General features: G+C 46.9%; 1 protein-coding gene across 2 annotated transcripts; it reads left to right on the plus strand.

Annotated features, from left to right (window-relative positions):
• The first annotated feature begins 7,333 nt into the window (after positions 1 to 7,333).
• LOC139592779 (C-type lectin domain family 4 member A-like) lies at positions 7,334 to 16,638 on the plus strand. 2 transcript variants are annotated; one of them, XM_071433011.1, is made up of 6 exons: positions 7,340 to 8,952; positions 11,714 to 11,830; positions 14,374 to 14,466; positions 14,791 to 14,942; positions 15,174 to 15,301; positions 16,019 to 16,638. In XM_071433011.1, exons 1-6 carry the CDS (start codon positions 8,886 to 8,888, stop codon positions 16,164 to 16,166), a joined length of 705 nt encoding a protein of 234 aa, XP_071289112.1. In that variant the 5' UTR covers positions 7,340 to 8,885; the 3' UTR covers positions 16,167 to 16,638. The 2 variants fall into 2 exon arrangements, with proteins under 2 accessions (XP_071289113.1, XP_071289112.1); XM_071433012.1 differs by lacking the exon at positions 14,374 to 14,466 and having other exon boundaries at positions 7,334 to 8,952.
• The last annotated feature ends 137 nt before the right edge of the window (positions 16,639 to 16,775 follow it).

A 16,775-nucleotide genomic window follows, 5' to 3' on the forward strand; every position in this document is an offset into this window, starting at 1 on the left:
AGCTAGAATGCACAGCTTGCTGAGTCCTGTGCAAGTTTTCCCTTTCTTCCAATTGGGAGACAGACTGTAGCACATAGAAAGAATCAGGAAACAAGTGTCAAAGGGAAGATCCCAGTTTTGTCTGGTTTTTGGTTGTCAATACTTCTGTGGGAGCTGTAGTTGAGGTGGGATGTGCGTAATTTCCCTGCCCCTTCTCCCATTAATTATCTTCTGTGTTCTGTGACTTTGTGTCTCAGAGCCATGCAGCAACTGTTCTTACCACAGCCACACAGACACAAACCTGCCAGATTTCACAAAGCCTTGATGCTGTGTTTGGACTCCTGAAGAAATGGAGAGGAAGGGCTGTACATTGGAGGAAATCAAACAAAAACCAAACAGGAAACCAAAACCCCCAAAGTCTTCCTGAGCTTTGATAATGAGGTAAAAGGATCTGAATCTGAACTCATCCTCTAAATCAGCATAAACCTACAAGGTTCTAGGAGGAAGAACAACGGACTGTTAATGTATATAAGCAGAGCACTGTGGCCCATTACAATGTGGTTAACACACATTGTAATGCCTCCAGGTCTAGGTAGTCTGATGAGTGCTCATTACATTATGTGAACAATAGACTCTCACTCTAGAGACTGTTACTGGTCTTTTTCTTCCAAGACAATAGTTCTGTTCATGCTAATAGTCAGGGAAAGCACATTGCAGGATGACAGCTTAATTTTGCCATATGCCATTTCCTATAGCTGTAAGTCCCCAACCAGAGCTGGGGCTATGATGGACATTCCTTGAAGCTGAGCAGAGGAAGATCAGCCAGCAACAGCTGGGTTGTGTAGTGACTCCTGACCAGAGCTATGATTTCCAGTCACTGCTGGGATCCTGGGGTGCACTTCTTGCATCACTTGTGTTTGGGGCAGGCCAGGCAGGTAACTTGCAATGAATGGCCTGCTGTCCCTTTTCTTTCCCAGGCATTGTAGGATGGCAGCTCCTGCATGTTGAGGTAGAGGCAGCTTTCAAGCCCTGAAGCAGTTTGGAGAGACATTCCCTAAAGGAGGGAGCCGCCTGTAACTTGCAGCCTTGGTGTGGAGCCCTGTGTGTTCGGCACGTACAGAGGTGTGGCGCTCCCTGCCCTCCCGAGCCTGGCTGGGCAGGTGCCAGCCGCGAGCAGGCGCCGAGTTCAGTCTCAGCCGTGGCCGTGTGCTGCCATCTGCTGCCGGATCCCTTTCTTGCGGGCTTTCCCACAATCCCTGGGCTCCATCTCCAGGGGCTGGCTGGGCTCTCAGCCGTCGAGAGGATGGCAGGTGGGATGCAAGCAGACATCACCTGAGACCTGGCTAGCACTGCTGGAGTGCTCTCTGAAAAGAAATGGCAGCTGGTGATTTGTAGTTTGATGGATTAGCAGTGATGGGCTGCTGCTTCCAAATGTAGCCGTGTCCTGCTATTCTACTGCCCTCTGTGCTTCAGTGCCCTCCTGCACAAACATGGTAATGTAGGGCTTGGAGCTGAGCTGTGCCAGGGCAGGCATACATCCCCTCTTGTGGTCAGTGTGCATACAGGTATGGATGTCTGTTGTCTTTGAAAAAACTAGGAGAAGTTCCATTCCTTTGGGCCTAACTTTAAAGGGGTGGCTAAGCACTTGTTCATGAGCCCCTGTTTATGGTGTTAAGCAAACCGCTCAAAGATGTGTGAGATGCTCTGCTGGTAGTGCTACACAAATCATCATTTTGATTAGCTGTCAGGGACAAGGAGCTGGATTCAAGTGAGAGGGAAGTGATAGGAGAGCATTTTCTTTGGAGAATATATGCTAAGTGGGTCAGCTGTATGTCTGGCCCAGAGTTAGGGGCTGCTGTCACCAGTACCTAAACCTGAAGTCCATACCATGGGTACATGTACAAAGTGTGCTTGAAAATCATTCTTTTTTTGGTAGAAAAGCAGGAAAAGCCCTTAAGTGATACATCCCATACTGAAACAGGGTTACTGTAGGCAGATAACTTGTCCTGGGTACCCTGGTCTAGCTCCAAAAGTAGTCCTGATTTGAGCAAGGTTTGAACAAGATACCTCCAGTCTGAAGTATTTCCTAGCACAACTTCTGTGCTCAGCTTGCTGTAGTGGGACCCATGCTGGGCCAGCAATGTGGTGAGATGTCTGACGTGGGGGGTTGCTCAGTGAAGAGGAGCATGAGATCTGACAGTGATCCTTCACCTCAGAGACTCTGTGAAGACCAGGATGGTGTGCTGAGCCTGTCCTGTCCAGTCTTAAAATGCTAAATAGGCAAATAACTGTGATCTGGAGGCAGAGTCAAAGACACATTGAGGAGCACTTTGCCCTCTTTGTCAGTTCCAGCCAGCAGGGAGTCAGCAGCAGGGGCCCTTTGGCCTCTGGATCAGTGCCAGCTCTGTGCTGGAGGCTGGCACCCTAGAGTGCCATTTGGCTGCCCTTTGCTTCCCTGTGCTGACTTCAGTGTCCTGGCATGTTAAGTGTGTGACACAGGCACCTGGAGTGTGTGCTCTTCAAAAAACAAAAATTGTCTTTCCCCCTCTGACGGTGTTGGCATCTGTGTCATGAGGAGGTTCCTGCATATGGTTGAACCCTAAAGCTTGGGGCCTTCCTGCCTGGCATTAAAACTTTCCCATCATGTTTCATTGATGAGGTGCCAAGGAGTGTTTGGTTGAGCTGACTGTACTCCCTGGATTTAGTTCAGTTTTCTATGGCTGTTACCAGATGGCTTTTGCTTTGTCCCATCCTGACTGGACATCTGGAGGCAGGTGATATCCCATCACCCCGCTGCTGGCCATCACAAGTTGGGCTGGGAGGCTGCAAATGGCCTGCAGGGCCACTTTGGCTACAGGGTAAGGGGCAGCACAGGCCACTTGCAATCTTCCTGGTAAATCCACCCTTGAGGATAGGAGGGGGTGAGGGAGTTCTGCAGGGCCAGGGAGGTTTGTGCTGCTATTCCAGTAGCACCTGCTGGGACAGCCTAACCAGTACAGCTCACCCCAGAACCTCCCTATCGAGAATGTTTTTTACTGCCTTCCACTTACATGCATGCAGAGGATGTGGAGGGAAACAGTTTAAGTTCCAATAAGAGTGACCCTAAGGTGGAACTCATAGCATGAGTCTGGGTGAACTTATGTGACAGCTCCATACTTGCTTGGTGACTGTGGTTGTTTTCCATTTTTTTGCTTTTCTTTCCAGTCCCCCCATTCCCCCTTCAAGAGAGGGAGATCACATGCATTCACCTCACTGGGCAGAGAGTAGCCAAACAGAATTCAAGGCTGTGGAGATCTGTGCAATCCTTAGAACTGGAAATGAAGCATGAAGAATTGCTTCTGTGGAGAGGTGTTATGTGGCCACAACTTGTGCGTGTGAATTCCACATGCCCACTCTAAGAAGATAAACTTCACAGCCCCACCTCTGAAAACAGGCCTCTGGGGTCTGAGCAGGACTTGGATCTGGCCCAGGCTTGAAGTCAAATATGATGCTGTGGCAAGCAATTGCAGTATCTGGTTCTGATCTCCAACATAGCCTTGAGACTTATGACTCCAATCCAAAAGAGGAAGGAGACAAAAGTGCAATGTTCCAGTAATGGCATAAAACAAAGCTCTGAGGTAATTTCATCTGAATGTGCCCTCTGTTGGCTTTGATTTGGTAATCCGTTAATTTGGGGAAAATAAATAAATAAAACATATTTTTGCTCTTCTGAAGAAAATCCTCTGTTAATGCTACATGTAAAGAGGCAGATTGGGGCTTCTTGTCTCTTTGAAGATTCTCTGGATCATGTTCTTCCTTCTCTTATTCCTTCCCTTACACCTGAGGGATTTTGGTAACCTGTCATCATGCTAAAGTGGGCACATGACTTTCCCTTCGTAATTCGCACTGAGTTTGAGCTCCCTCAGCTCAGGTAACTTTGGGACATGATCTCTTCTGCTTGAAATCCTCAGCACTTACTAAAATTTGGCAGAGATATGGCCAGGGGAGAAATGTACAAGCTGTTTTGGGGAGGAACATTTCTTTTTATCACTCCTACTTTTGTTCCCCTGTGTTGTGCATGGTACTGTAACCATAGCATTGTCTTTCTGCCGGCTCAGGCCTGCCTGTGGTGAGGTGCTGCCACCTGCCAGAAACTTGTGTGGTTTTACAGTGCTACCTTCTGTTTCATCCATCCCACTTATTGCTCTCACTCCCCTTTCCCACTGTCCATTCAGTACTTCCCTTTTTCCTCTTCATCCCTGGATGCTCAAATGTCTTTTTCCTGTGCTTTCACAGCTCCATAGAAGCCATTTTTTTCCTTGGTCTCTTAGCAACCTGTATGGAACCCTGGTTCACCTTCTATGATTAGAGGGTTTGACTGGAGGTCTCTTCTCCCTGCAGCTCTGGCCTGTGTCAGCCTTGGCTGAGAAGGGCTTAGGGTGCCTTTCTCTCAGATCCCAGGAGGCTGCTGTGCTCCCACACTGTCCCCTGGAGCAGTATGAACTGCAGCATCCTACCCCTCCCCTCCCTCCCAAACCAGTTCCATGCAGCAGGGTACACAATGGGATCACCTGTTGCTAGACTCTCTCTAACCACTCAAATCCCTCAGGAGCTCTCAAGGAGCTCTGGCTGCCTGAATTCCTTTGATTTGTTATTTGACATCCCTTATTTTACTGCTCAGTGTCAGGCCTTGGGTCCTCATTCTCCGTGTTCCAGTGCATTTTTATGCTCTTCCCTTGGCTGCTCTGCTTCATAGCCTTAATCCCTGAAAAGGAGCAAGGTGATGTGGAGAGGGAGGACCAAGAAAGTGGCATATATTCACTTCTGGTGCTCTTCTCACCCAGGTGCAGGGATATAAAGCATGGATTTGGTTTAGGCTTTTATCTAAGTGAATTGGAAGTCTGTGCTAGCTACAGGTGCCATAAGAGTAGGTGATGCCAAGACTGTAGGCAAAGACCCACAACAGGCAGGATTTCTTTACAAGAGTTATATTGACTCTCCTCAAAGTCCATCACACTTACACACATGTCTATCCATTAATTCTTTTGTTATATTAACCTGACCAATGGAGATGTCAAACCTTTAACTTCCTAAATCTCCCTGAGACTTCTCCCCTTCTCCTTCTTTGATATGTTCCCTCCCAGTCTGAGATTTGCTGATAAAAAGATAGTTTAAGGCAAAAGGTGACCCCTGATATTAGCAACTGTTTCACCTTTGAATTTCCTGAGAATCCCTGGGACCATCTTGCCCAGGCCTGCTAATTGCATGCATTTTGTACAATCAATATTTTATTTTGGACAGATCCTTTGATTTAGTCCTCCACAAACCAGGGTTCTTGTGTGTGAATTTCACCAATTTATTCCATTGTGACAAATAATTATTTTAGCTTTGTTTTGATGTGCTTGTTCTCTCTGACTGCTTATTTTATACCCTGCTCTTCACCTGCTCTCAAGGCAGTATATCAAATATAAAGGGTTTGAGGAAGTTCTGACACTTTTGCTTTGTTATGGTTTTGTACTTACTGGAGGTCACACTCATTTAAATTTTCCTCATTTAGCTGCAAGGTCAGCTTGTTGAAAAATGCATATTGATAATCCCTTTGGGAAATCATTTTAGTCATGTCACTTCATTTTGCCTTTTGTCAAATCTTCTAAAGAGGGTCTAGGTATTTGGGTGGCCAATGTGATGTCCCTGTGAAACCTCCATGTCACTTGTGATGACTCACAGCCTTCAGCTCAATTCTCTCAGCTGCCCCTCTGTGTTCAAACTGCCTTGTAAGAAGTGTGTCACTTCCCTGCAGCTTCCTCCACAGCTGTGGCCAATTAAAAAATGGGATTTCTTTTGGAAGGTGTGGGGTCACAGCTTTAGGATTCCGGTCCTACTCTTTGCCTATAAATTTGAATTTAACTCCTCAGGTTCAGCTGGATTTTCAAAAGAAGTGTAAGGCATGTGCATTGGGACATGTGAGCAGTTTCCTCTGCTCACATGGACCTGTTGCTAAATTGGGTGATGCTGCCTGTGGGGTGAAAGGCTTGCAGGTACCACCTCATTCAAACTTCACTGACAGGCTGGGGAGAAAGAGCATTAGTGCCTCTGCTGCCTTCTCTTTGGGTCAGGGACAAAGGGTGGCCATGGAGCTTGCAGAGCAACCCGGAGCTGGAGCATGAGTGAGGAGGGAAAGCAGAACTGTGAGAATCCCAAAAAGGAGCTGGGGCTTGTGAGGCATGTGGGGGCTGAGAGCATGGGGGGCACTTGGCAGTGTGGGGTAGGGCTGAGCTGAAAGATCTGTGGGGAAACAGAGGTATTGTGGGAGGACAAGGGAGTGAGCAGAGCACAGGAAGAGGGGGAATGGAATTACTGAGGAAGAGCAGTGAGAATGCAAGGAAGCAAAGCATGAGTTTGGGGGGGTTTTAAGCAAGATTTTTTAAAAATTATTTTTTCAGCACCACAACTAACTGCAGGGTCCAGTTGTTTCTATCTCCCACTCATTTACATGCCAGCAGTGTATATGAAATTCCAAGGACAAAGTTTTCAGGAATATCATGTGATAGTTGTTACACCTTGGCTCAGTACTACATCCTGTGGAAGTATGATTCAGGGTTGAATTTTGATAACAAGCAACAACTCTGATGGCTGGCAAAGAAGAATTGAGCTGTCTACTGGTGTTTAAGTGCACTCTAATGTAATCTAATAAAAAGAGCAGCTGGAGCCTGAATTTGCATTTGAAATGCTTCGGCTGTGTTTGGAGATGTGTTTCAGTGGAAGAAGTGCATGAAGCTGCTCTGTAACTTCCTTCTCTGTCTGCTGATTGTGTTTCCTGTTTCTTCACAGTGGAAATCTTGAAACCCTGCAGGGAAGTAAGCCTTTTTCCCATGAGACTGAGTCTGCTGAGGCTTGGTTGGGTGGGGACAGGGGCAAGTATGCAGAAGATTGCTCTGAATTCTCAAAAGAATTTTGAGGGCTTAATTAGATTTCAGCAGAGACTTAGGAAGGCTTAATTCCAGTGAGAGGGCCAAGACTGAAGACAAAGGATGGTGCTGGAAGGATGTTGGAAAGAGAAGCAGGCAGCATGCTTGCTTGAGGGACCAGGTTTCTCTCCTGTAGCTGTTCTTATTCTTGTGTGAAAGTCACCCTCTTTGCACACAATACCTAAAGGAGAAGTAAAGTTAGCTCAGGACACACAAGACACAAAAAGGATCCTTGGTAAAGACATCCAGTTACTGCCTCACTCTCCTTAGGGGCAGTTCTCCCTAAACTGTGTTCAGATTCCCTTTACCTTCTGCCACATTGTTCTTGTCTGTTGTCTGGTGCATGTTCTTTCTTCTATTGCCCTATCTCAGCTCCAACTCTGCTCTGGTTATGCTCTGTGCTCTCTGGATGTCCTGCGAGCATCTCATTCTGCTCTGCCTTAAGGCTAGCCAAACTAACCAGCTTCTTCCTTCTGGTTGTTTTGGAGACCTTGTTGTGGCTTTTTTCAGGCTTTTACAGGGGGCTTGTAGGAAAGATGGAGAGAAACCTTTTAATGGAACTGGTAGTGGTAGGATAAGGGGTCATAGGTTTAAACTGAAAAAGCCAGATCTAGATAAGATAAAAGGAAGAAATTCTTTACAATGAGGGTGCTGAGATGCTGAAACAGATTCCCCAGAGAAGCTGCAGATTCCCCTTAATTGAAAATGTTTAGGGCCAGGTTGGAAGGGGCTTTGAGCAGCCTGATGTAGTGAAAGATGTCCTTGCCCATGGCAGTGGGCTGCAGAAGATAGTCTTTGAAGGTCCCTTACAACACAGAACTTAGTCCTGTCTGCTGACTGAACCCTCCTCACCCTGCCTGACTTATTGGCATCTGTTCCCAGAAGTCTTTCTGATTTAGAATGTATCTCAGCATCCATTTTCCCTGTCTCCTTTCAAGATCTGCTCCAGCTTTAAATCGGACTAAGCACTGACATTTTGCTCAAGACAGTATCAGAGGTTTTTACCAGAAAGCAGATAAGGGAGATAAATGACAGTGTTGGAAAAGTGGCAGAAAAATGTAAACCATCCCTTTTCAGCCTCTGAAATGGACCCTGAAGCAGGCACTGCTCTGAACTTCCACAGGCTGTGAATCAGGTTTTAATAGAAAAGTTTTTGTGTGTACTCTTCCCAATAATCTCTCAGACCATCAACATATGTTTTTTAAAATTCCACTTTGCTTGTTCTCCTCTCTGACTCCATCTGATCCTTCTGTTTCTTCATGGATATATCAACATTCTGATTATTTTTATTGCTCTAAGGCTGCAACTCCCCAGTCTCACTTCTACAGGAACACTTCTTTGTCTGAGATTTCTTCTAGTGCTAACTTCCAGCTGGGGCTGACTTTGAAGAGTGAGACATAGCTGTGACATTTGATGTAGCAAATTCAGCTTAACCACAAGGGGCAAATAGGGCAGAATGCATTTTGTTCTGGACTGCAGGTTAAACTGGGCTAGGACCTGTGATAGCTGCAAATGTGAGAGCAATGTTAGAATTACAAAGAAACACTTGAAAATATGGGGAGATAGTTAAGTAAGAAAGTTAAAAAGAGGAAAAAAACCTATAAATGTCTTGAAAAGGAAGCCAATCAGCTGAGAATCTGATATGGGGAAGGAGTGCAACTTCCTTTTCAGTTGTTAGGTTCTCATTTTTCTTTTATGTCTCAAAATCTTCCATGGTGCGAGGGGTGATTTCCTGGGCTAAGAAACTGAAGATCTCTTTGGAGCATTTCTGAGCTCCCAGGAATTCTTGGGTTATCACCAGTGCTTCCAGTGTTCAGCACAGCCTTCTTTAATGGGTAGAGGGTGATTGAATGTATGGGAAAGGCTCAGTAACCTATTCCTGTCACCCTTTGGAAAGAAGGAGCTAAAAGACCCACCTTTTACGTGGCAAAACTAAGGACAGGGTCACACTGTGATTAAATGGCATCAGAAATCACCTATGCTGAGGTGAAGTTCAAAAATGAATCGCCAGCTCCAGTGGTCAAAGGTAAGGAATTAATGGATTATTTGGGAGAAAGGGAGCTGGAGGGAGCAGGGTGAAGAAGAGGGAATGAAGATTTTTCCTTCTGTGACTTTGGTTCCTACCTGATCTTGATGAATTGGTGAGAAAAAAGAGCTACATGATCAGGAGACTGGAGGAGTTTTGAAATAAGAGTCTTGAGGAACATCTCCAAGAGGAAAGGCAAATGGGAGTTGCAACATGAACAAAAATGACTACCGGGAGCACAAACAGTAGGTTTCAAATGAGCATTCATTAAGGAACCTGTTTGTGCTCCCTCAGTACCCTACATGTTATGTAGTCTTGAAAGAGTCAAATTTGGACCGTGCTGAGTACCAACAGTAGAGGCTGTGGTTTATTACAAACAATCTGATCTGTCACAAAGGTGGAGGGGCTCCCAAAGCAGCAAATAAGCCCAAGTCCTGGCTGCTCTTGCCTCTGAGTGAGACTACATTGCTGCTTGTGGAGAGGGTAGGAGAATCAACATGCCTGCTTATAGCAGAGCAGTCAGTTGTACTCTGCAGCGTCATGAGAAGTGGTACTGGCTGCAGAAACAGAGCCCCATTGTCCATGGCTGATTGAGAAATACTCCTTGAAGAAGAGAGACCCAAAAGTTAAACACTCTGAAATATACAGAATAAGAATTTTTTAAGATCTGGAGGGAGATCCAAATCTGTTATCGATGTCTCCCACTCCTGAAAAACATTTAACATACCAAACAAACAAATTTGTTTCCCATTAAAAATTACAGTGGTAAAATGGTTCTTTTACTAGACTTCATGCAAATTTAAGGCATATTCTGGTTAATATGTACTCTGTAGTCATTATTCCACAAGTAGAAACCCATAGAGATGCTCTGTGTAAGGCTTACTGCTTCTGCCTGACATGCAGGACCCTACACACCACCAGGTTCCAGGACAAGAAATGTATGTGTGCATAAATCAATGAAGAATATTTTTAAAAAATTAAATAAATAATTACTGCTGCCTAAGGATATATAATAGCTTGCCTATTTACAGCTTTATCTCAGTTTTACAATCCCAAACAGAGCAGGCATCAGCTCCAGGTTATTCCTCGCTTGCTCTGAGGCATGAGTCATGGAAATAAATAGTGTACATAGTCCTGTCTGTCTTAAAAGCTCACTGTTTTCAGTGCACCAAGATTAGTTGGTTCTGGATGTAGTTAGCATTTCCACTGTGGTGAGGTGGGGGTGGTGGAAGTTCCCCATTGTGTTCCAAATTATTATTCCGAAGACATCAAGTCTGTTGTGTTGTGATCATGCTGGACATGTTACAGAGCACAGACCAGCTGTGGAAAGCATTTTGCAGGGAGTTCAACCCCCCTAGTGTGCACAATATTACTGCACTTCACTCGTGTTGCTGAGGTGCACAGCATGCAGTGCTCCCTGTGCCACCTGGGTGTGAGTGTGGGATGCTCAGGTCTGACTGGGCACAGGTTTAACAATGTCTGGATGTGCTGCATATCAAAAAGATCAGTTGGACTGGTTAGAGCTATTTCTGAAGTAAGTGCTTTGACTCCAGATCTTCAGGGGGCTCCTTGTTTTCACTAAGGCAAAAGAAAGAAAAACGTTATTAGAAAAACATTATTTGACCAGGGAAACCTGGACCTTGTCTGTCCACATATTTTCTCTCCAGATAATGAAAAATGATGCCTTTTCCCCTGCTGTAGCAGTCTCTCCCAAGCCTTTGGGAAGTAGTCAGAAGGCATCCACAAAGAGCAGGTTTCTTACAGTCTTGCTTACTAGGCATGTCTGGCAGGCACACTTGGCTGCTGACAGACCTGGGAGCTTCATGCTGAACGACGAATGAAGGCTCTCTAAATCTTCTCTTTAACAATGGTCTCTCCCAAAGCTTCTTTACTCCTGTCCTGCAGTGAGTGCTGCTGTCTCTTTCCCCTCCTATTTGCCCTGGCTTGTGTACCTGCCACAAGCTAGAACAATGCCCTAACGCGTGTTTGCTTCTCCTTCCCTGTGACCCACTCTCCTGCCTGCTCCCAAACCTCCTCAGTACTGGCAATATCCCTCTAGATAAAAGTGAGGTCCTGGCAAATCTTAATCTGAGTACTTTACTCAGGTTGCTGGGCACAGCCCTCTGTTCTCCCTAAATATCCAGCCTAGCACAACCTAGTTTTATCACAGCAAATCTTTGAATCCTGACTTGGAAAGCAGGGATGGAAGGAAAAATATATCTTTCAATCTTCCAATGATGATATGCCGTCATAGCCTTGCACATTTTTTGTCTCCCATCCTCTCTCAGATTACACCAATCTTCTGCACAGGAAGTTCAAAAAGCTAATGGAACTGAAGGAGGCAGAAAAAGTTTTCTGGGAAGAAGTCAACATGAACTCTTCTCTTATGTCATAAGTATCACAGTTTGAGCAATGTTGCATTTAGCAGCTTTGGACTCAATCTAGAAAGACATTGTTTCACTGTAGTTTTTGACGCCCTGTGAAGGGCTCATCCCCAAACACCAACAATTATCATTGTTGGCTCACTGGCTGGGCTGGGAACACACTCACTGAATGGGACTTTTCTCCAAAATCCACAGACATTCCCTGCTCTGTCCCAGTCTGTCATTCTCCCAAACCTTGTAACTTCCACATCAGAAATTATTTTTTTTTCTTTTGAGGAGCTCTCCCTTGAGTAGTACATCCTTGGTATGTGGACTGTGGACTGATATACCCATAGTTGACTATAGTGTTTTGTTTGGTGTGTTTCTGTCACTTTTAGGACCTCCTGAGACAAAGAAGCCTGAGCAACATCCCCAGAAGTGCCCACTCTGGCTGCCATGGTTGATCTCACTGCTGCTTCTCTTGGTGTGCATTGCCCTTGTTGTTGTCCTCCTTGGTGAGTATGTGCAAGGAGACTACAAGGGAGAAGTCTGGGGGGAGTGCTGGGAGAAAAGTAGAGAAACCATGCTTCGTGGTTGCCTGGGCTTTGTGTAAGGTCTCAAGTTTTCCTGCCCTGACTTTGTATATGTCTGCATACATCCTCCAAATCTTCAACTGTTTATCCCGAGGCCTCATCAGTGTGCCCAGATCGCACATTCCAATCTTGCTTGGCCTTTTTGGAACTGTGGAACAATTTCTCTACCTTCATTCCCCATAAAAAGAACTCAGTTACATTTGACAGATGGGAAAAAGTGGAGGCAGAAGCACAAGTGTCTATACAGGCAGCTAAATCTGCACTTAAGCTCTCTAAGGTACTTAGATATGCTTTGTGTCCTAGTGGAAAAAATGGCTTCTCACAGCCCTGGCATCTCCAGGATTAACTGCATAGTGCAGTTAATTAACTCTCACAACTTTTAAGGGTCGATTGCAGAATAGTTCATTAGAGGTTATTCCTGGACATGCTGTTTGTAAAGATCGTCATCACTGTTTCATTCTCACTTTCTATTAAAGATAATTCATGGCATGCTTGCACAAGTTCTTAATAACCACGATGGATTCTGGAAGAGGCATCTTATTATGATAAATCACTGCCTTTCCTTGTGCTGCCCTCAGCATCTGAGTCCCAGACGTTTGTATTGCTTTGTTCCCAAATGTATAACCTTTCAGGGTACTCAGCCAAAAGGTTGGGGAGTTTTAGCCTGGGATGTTAGCATCTGATACCTTCTGATACACATGGAAGGTTTAATCTTTTAGTGAAATTTTATTTACCCAAGTTAATAGATGCTACACAGGATTTTGGTTTAGCATAGTGATACAGCATTTAAATGGAAAACCAGTAAAAAATTGCACGTAGCAGAGTGGCCACTGCAATGCACAGGTGGATCACAATACCAACATGATTTTAATTGCTGGTCATACAAGCATGGAATCATAGAATCATTAATGTTGGAAAAGACAGCTCAGGTCAACCGCTAACCAACCACTGCCAAGCCCACCACTAATCAATGTCTCCAAGGGCCACATCTACTTGTCTTTTGAGCACTAGCGGGAATGGTGACTCCAACACTTCTTTGGGCAGCCTGTTCCAATGCTTGGCCACCTTCAGTGAAGAAGCTTTTACTAATATCCTATCTAAATCTTTCCTGGCACAACTTCAGACCATTTCCTCTTGTCCTGTTGGTTGTTACCTGGGAGAAGAGGCTGACCCTCACCTGGCTACAAACTCCTTTCAGGGAGTTGTTGAGAGCAATAAGGTCACCTGTGAACATCCCTTTCTTCAGGATAAACACCACCAGCTCCTTTAGCTGCTCCTCATAGGACTTGTGCTTCAGACTGATCCTGAGCTCCACTGCTCTTCTCTGGAGATGCTCCAACACTTGAATATATTTCTTGTTATGAGGGGCCCAAACAGGACATAGTTCTGCAGTATGCTCCACGTTAAGACATTGAATGGCCCCAAATGCCAAATCAAAATAGGGGAGTTAAAGCCAGCTCAGGCCCATTGCTTTCTTCAGGTGTGTTTTTGTTAGTAATTCAGCTTCTTATGCCATTTTGGACTAAGGTATCCACTTGTCCTGTGCTGGTTTGGCTGAGGAAGATGCTGCCCTCTTTTTCATCTCTGAGGAAATGAATACTTCCACAGCTGCTAATTCCCTCAACTGAACTAAACTACAAGCCAAATTTCTTCTCAAACTTTATATTTGTGTAGGGATAAGGTCACCTTTATTGGCCATGGGGGTGCTCAGCCAGGCATTGCCCTTGCCCATCTCCTCTGAGCCTTCCTCCAATACAGCAATTCACTCATCAGCCACAGGAGCCACCAGGATTCTTCTGCTCATCAGTGAAAATAGTTCTAAATTAAAGGATGAATGAAAATAGGCATCTGGATTGTTGAGCACACCCTGATCAGCTCCTAATCCATACTCCTGATGAGTGTCTGAGTTCCTAGGAAGTCCTTGGAACTGTGGCTGGGGCCTGTCACCAAGAGTGCATTATTCCCCACAAAGTGGAGCTAGTAAGTCCTAGGGGTTTGTGCTGCACCCTGGTTTCAGCAGCTCCAGCTGTAAGTGATTCCCTTCACCTGCACTGTGTGTTGCTGATGGAGCAGGCCCAGCTGAGGGTGACTCGCCCAGGTGCCTGTTGCTGTGTAGCTGAGGAAGAGACCGAGGGTGACAAGGAGAGGCTGCTTTGTAGGCTGGCAGCTGGGCTGTGGCTGTGTGCATGGCACAGGGGCTGTGGCTGGGAGGGCTCCCTCCTGCCGCGTGTGTGGCCTGTGCCCAGCGGGATGAGCCTCCAGGGGTCCCTCTGCCGTCTGACTTGGCAGACACCGGGCTCTTTCTGGCTGGGAAGGCAGCTGTGCCACTGGTGTGGGCCAGGAGAGGTGACAGCTGGGACCATGCTTGCTGGGGAAATGGTGGGAGGAGAGTCCAGGGGCCAGAGATGCTGTGTGAGGAGCTGGGAGCAAGGGCTAATCCTGCTGCCTTTGCTGTCCCTTTGCAGCGGTTCCCTTCTGCCACAGCAGTGACCAGCCCTCAGCCCTGCAGCAGCAGTTCTCAGAGTGGGAGTGCGACTCAGCGGTGCCACAAGGCACAGGTCAGTTCTCCCAATGTCCCCTCTTCCTTGGGAGAAGGGCCTCAAGGGGGCTGTGCCAGGGCAGCTCAAGCCACATCTCCAACAGAACTGTGGACAGCCCTGAGATCCCCTTACAAGGATTACCCTGGCTTTGGGTACACAAAGCTCACTGGTCATACCCCAAAGCAATGGGAAGGAATGTCTGTACTATCCCTGGTTACTCAAGCACTTTCTGTCAGGAAAAGGCACTGAGCAGGACATGAGCACTGTCCCTGGAAAACCTGGATCTCTGCAATCACCATCTCTTGTTAGTAGCCTGCACCTCTCTGTCCTCTCCCTGCACAGACCGAGGCTGGATGTGCTGCCCAAAGGGCTGGAGAAGGTTTCAAGGAAGCTGCTATTTCCTGTCCCCTGACACGATGTCATGTGCTGAGAGTGCACAGAACTGCACTGGGATGGGCTCCCAGCTGGTGGTGATCACCAGCAAGGCAGAGCAGGTAAGTGCACAGGGCTGAGAGAGGCACCCAGCAGGCAGAGCCACAGTGCTGGGCCCTGGAGGGGACTCAGAGCCCCTCCCTGTCCTGCAGGGGAGGGGGAAGGTCCTGTCTGCATCTCTGCAGCACCAGCCCCCTCTGCCACCAGCCCCACATCATGGGGATTCCTGATGCCTCTCCTGGTGCTCGGTCCTACTCCTCTCATGGACATTGCACTCTCTCTCTGATTGCCAGGAATTCCTCTCCAAGCAGATAAAGCAATCTAAAGAACCTAAACCAGAGAATTTCTACATCGGACTGTTTGCAGAGCAGGAGGGCCAGTGGCAGTGGGTGGACAAGACTCCATTCAATGCGACAGCAGCGTGAGTATCTCTGGAGGAAGAGTGTTTGGTGTGACTCCTGGTAGGGAAAGAAAGTAGGAGAGATGTGAGAGCTTCATGTGGTGCATAAAAGGGAGTTGTCACCCCACTGCCTTGTCAGAGATCAAGGATACAGCAGGAGAGGGCTGTGCAGGACACCAGGTTCACATGGCCCCATCTGTGCTGGGCATTGATTCTGAATTAACTCCCTGTGACATGGAAATCAATCATGTAGGCAAAGAAATAACTTCAACTTGCTGGCAGCAAGAGTCCTTCAAAACCCTGGTGATCAGCCTGGCCTGACCTCCATTCACTGCACTTATGTGAACAAAATGGTGTGTGCTGGAATGCAGGGAAAGAGATGGGGCACAGGGAGAGAGCACCAGCACTGTCCTTGCTGTGCCTTCTTCTGCAGAACAAACTTGCCCTGGAGCCCAGCACGGGCCTCTGCTGGGAGTGAGGTGCATGGGGTGAGTGGTGGTGATCAGTTGCCCTCAGCAGGATGGAGCACAGCCCTGTTGTGCTGGAAGGCTGTAGGAAGGAGGCAGGTTTCCATGTGCCACTGGTGCCAGTGGGATATGGAGTGGGAGGAAGGGCACTGCTTCAGTCCATGAATCAGCATTGGCAATTTCTGTCTCTCGCCTTCATGTCTTGCATCCCACTGGGGCCTTTTCCTGCAGTGCTTTACAGTGGGCAGTAACAAGCCTGTCTGTGTCCCAGGTTCTGGCGAAAAGAAGAACCAAGTCCAGGCGATGATGAGAACTGCACTGTAATCCATGTGCTTGAAAAGGCCCTCAACAACTGGAATAATGTCAAACCAGACAAAAGGCATCATCGAATTTGTGAAGCTGCAGCAGTAATTGTGTGATGGAAATGCCCCTGACCTGAGTAAAGCTGGGAGCTCAGCAGGGAGCTGGGAACAGCTCTGGCTGTGCTGGGAAGGGTGGGGAGCTCTGACACATCTTCACTGGGGGGGGTGGGACCATGTGTGTGGAAGTGAAATGAGCTTTGTCCAGCATCCCCAGTGCATGTGGTGGCTCAGGGAACACAGGGAGGCTCAGGCTCACTGGAGCAGCTCCTGTGTTCTTGTGTCCTCTTCTCTCTGAGTGGGTCCAGCAGCCTCTGGCTGAAAAGAGATGGACTTCTCCAGGAGGAAGGCACAGGAATGGAAGGCAGATATCCCGAGATTCAATGTCCTCTGTCTCCTTGAGCTCAGCTCTTTGCTTTTTGTTGAGTCACACACAAAATGTCTTCTAGCTGTACTGGTTTTGCTGAACAAATTCTGAAATCTTAGACAAGAGACAGAATACAGTATCAGACCAATGAAGAAATTCTCTGTACCCTGTGTCTGTATCTCTTTTTCTCCTCCATATCTAAGCTGGAGAGGTACGATCCTAGAATCATGGAATGGTTTGAGTTGTATGGAAACTTTAAGGATCAAGTTTTCAACCTCTGGGTCTTGAGCAGGGACCCCTTC

The sequence above is a fragment of the Agelaius tricolor genome, unplaced genomic scaffold (assembly GCF_023055355.1).
Source record: "Agelaius tricolor isolate 1412-34295 unplaced genomic scaffold, bAgeTri1.0.p SCAF_9, whole genome shotgun sequence".
Taxonomy (NCBI): Eukaryota; Metazoa; Chordata; class Aves; order Passeriformes; family Icteridae; genus Agelaius; species Agelaius tricolor.

Bases quoted from the DNA above. Each gene is read 5' to 3' on its own strand.
- LOC139592779 (XM_071433011.1), top strand. From the start codon at position 8,886: ATGGCATCAGAAATCACCTATGCTGAGGTGAAGTTCAAAAATGAATCG. The intron at 11,831-14,373 runs GTGAGTATGTGC...GTCCCTTTGCAG, and splicing joins CCTTGTTGTTGTCCTCCTTG to CGGTTCCCTTCTGCCACAGC. The intron at 14,943-15,173 runs GTAAGTGCACAG...TCTGATTGCCAG, and splicing joins TCACCAGCAAGGCAGAGCAG to GAATTCCTCTCCAAGCAGAT.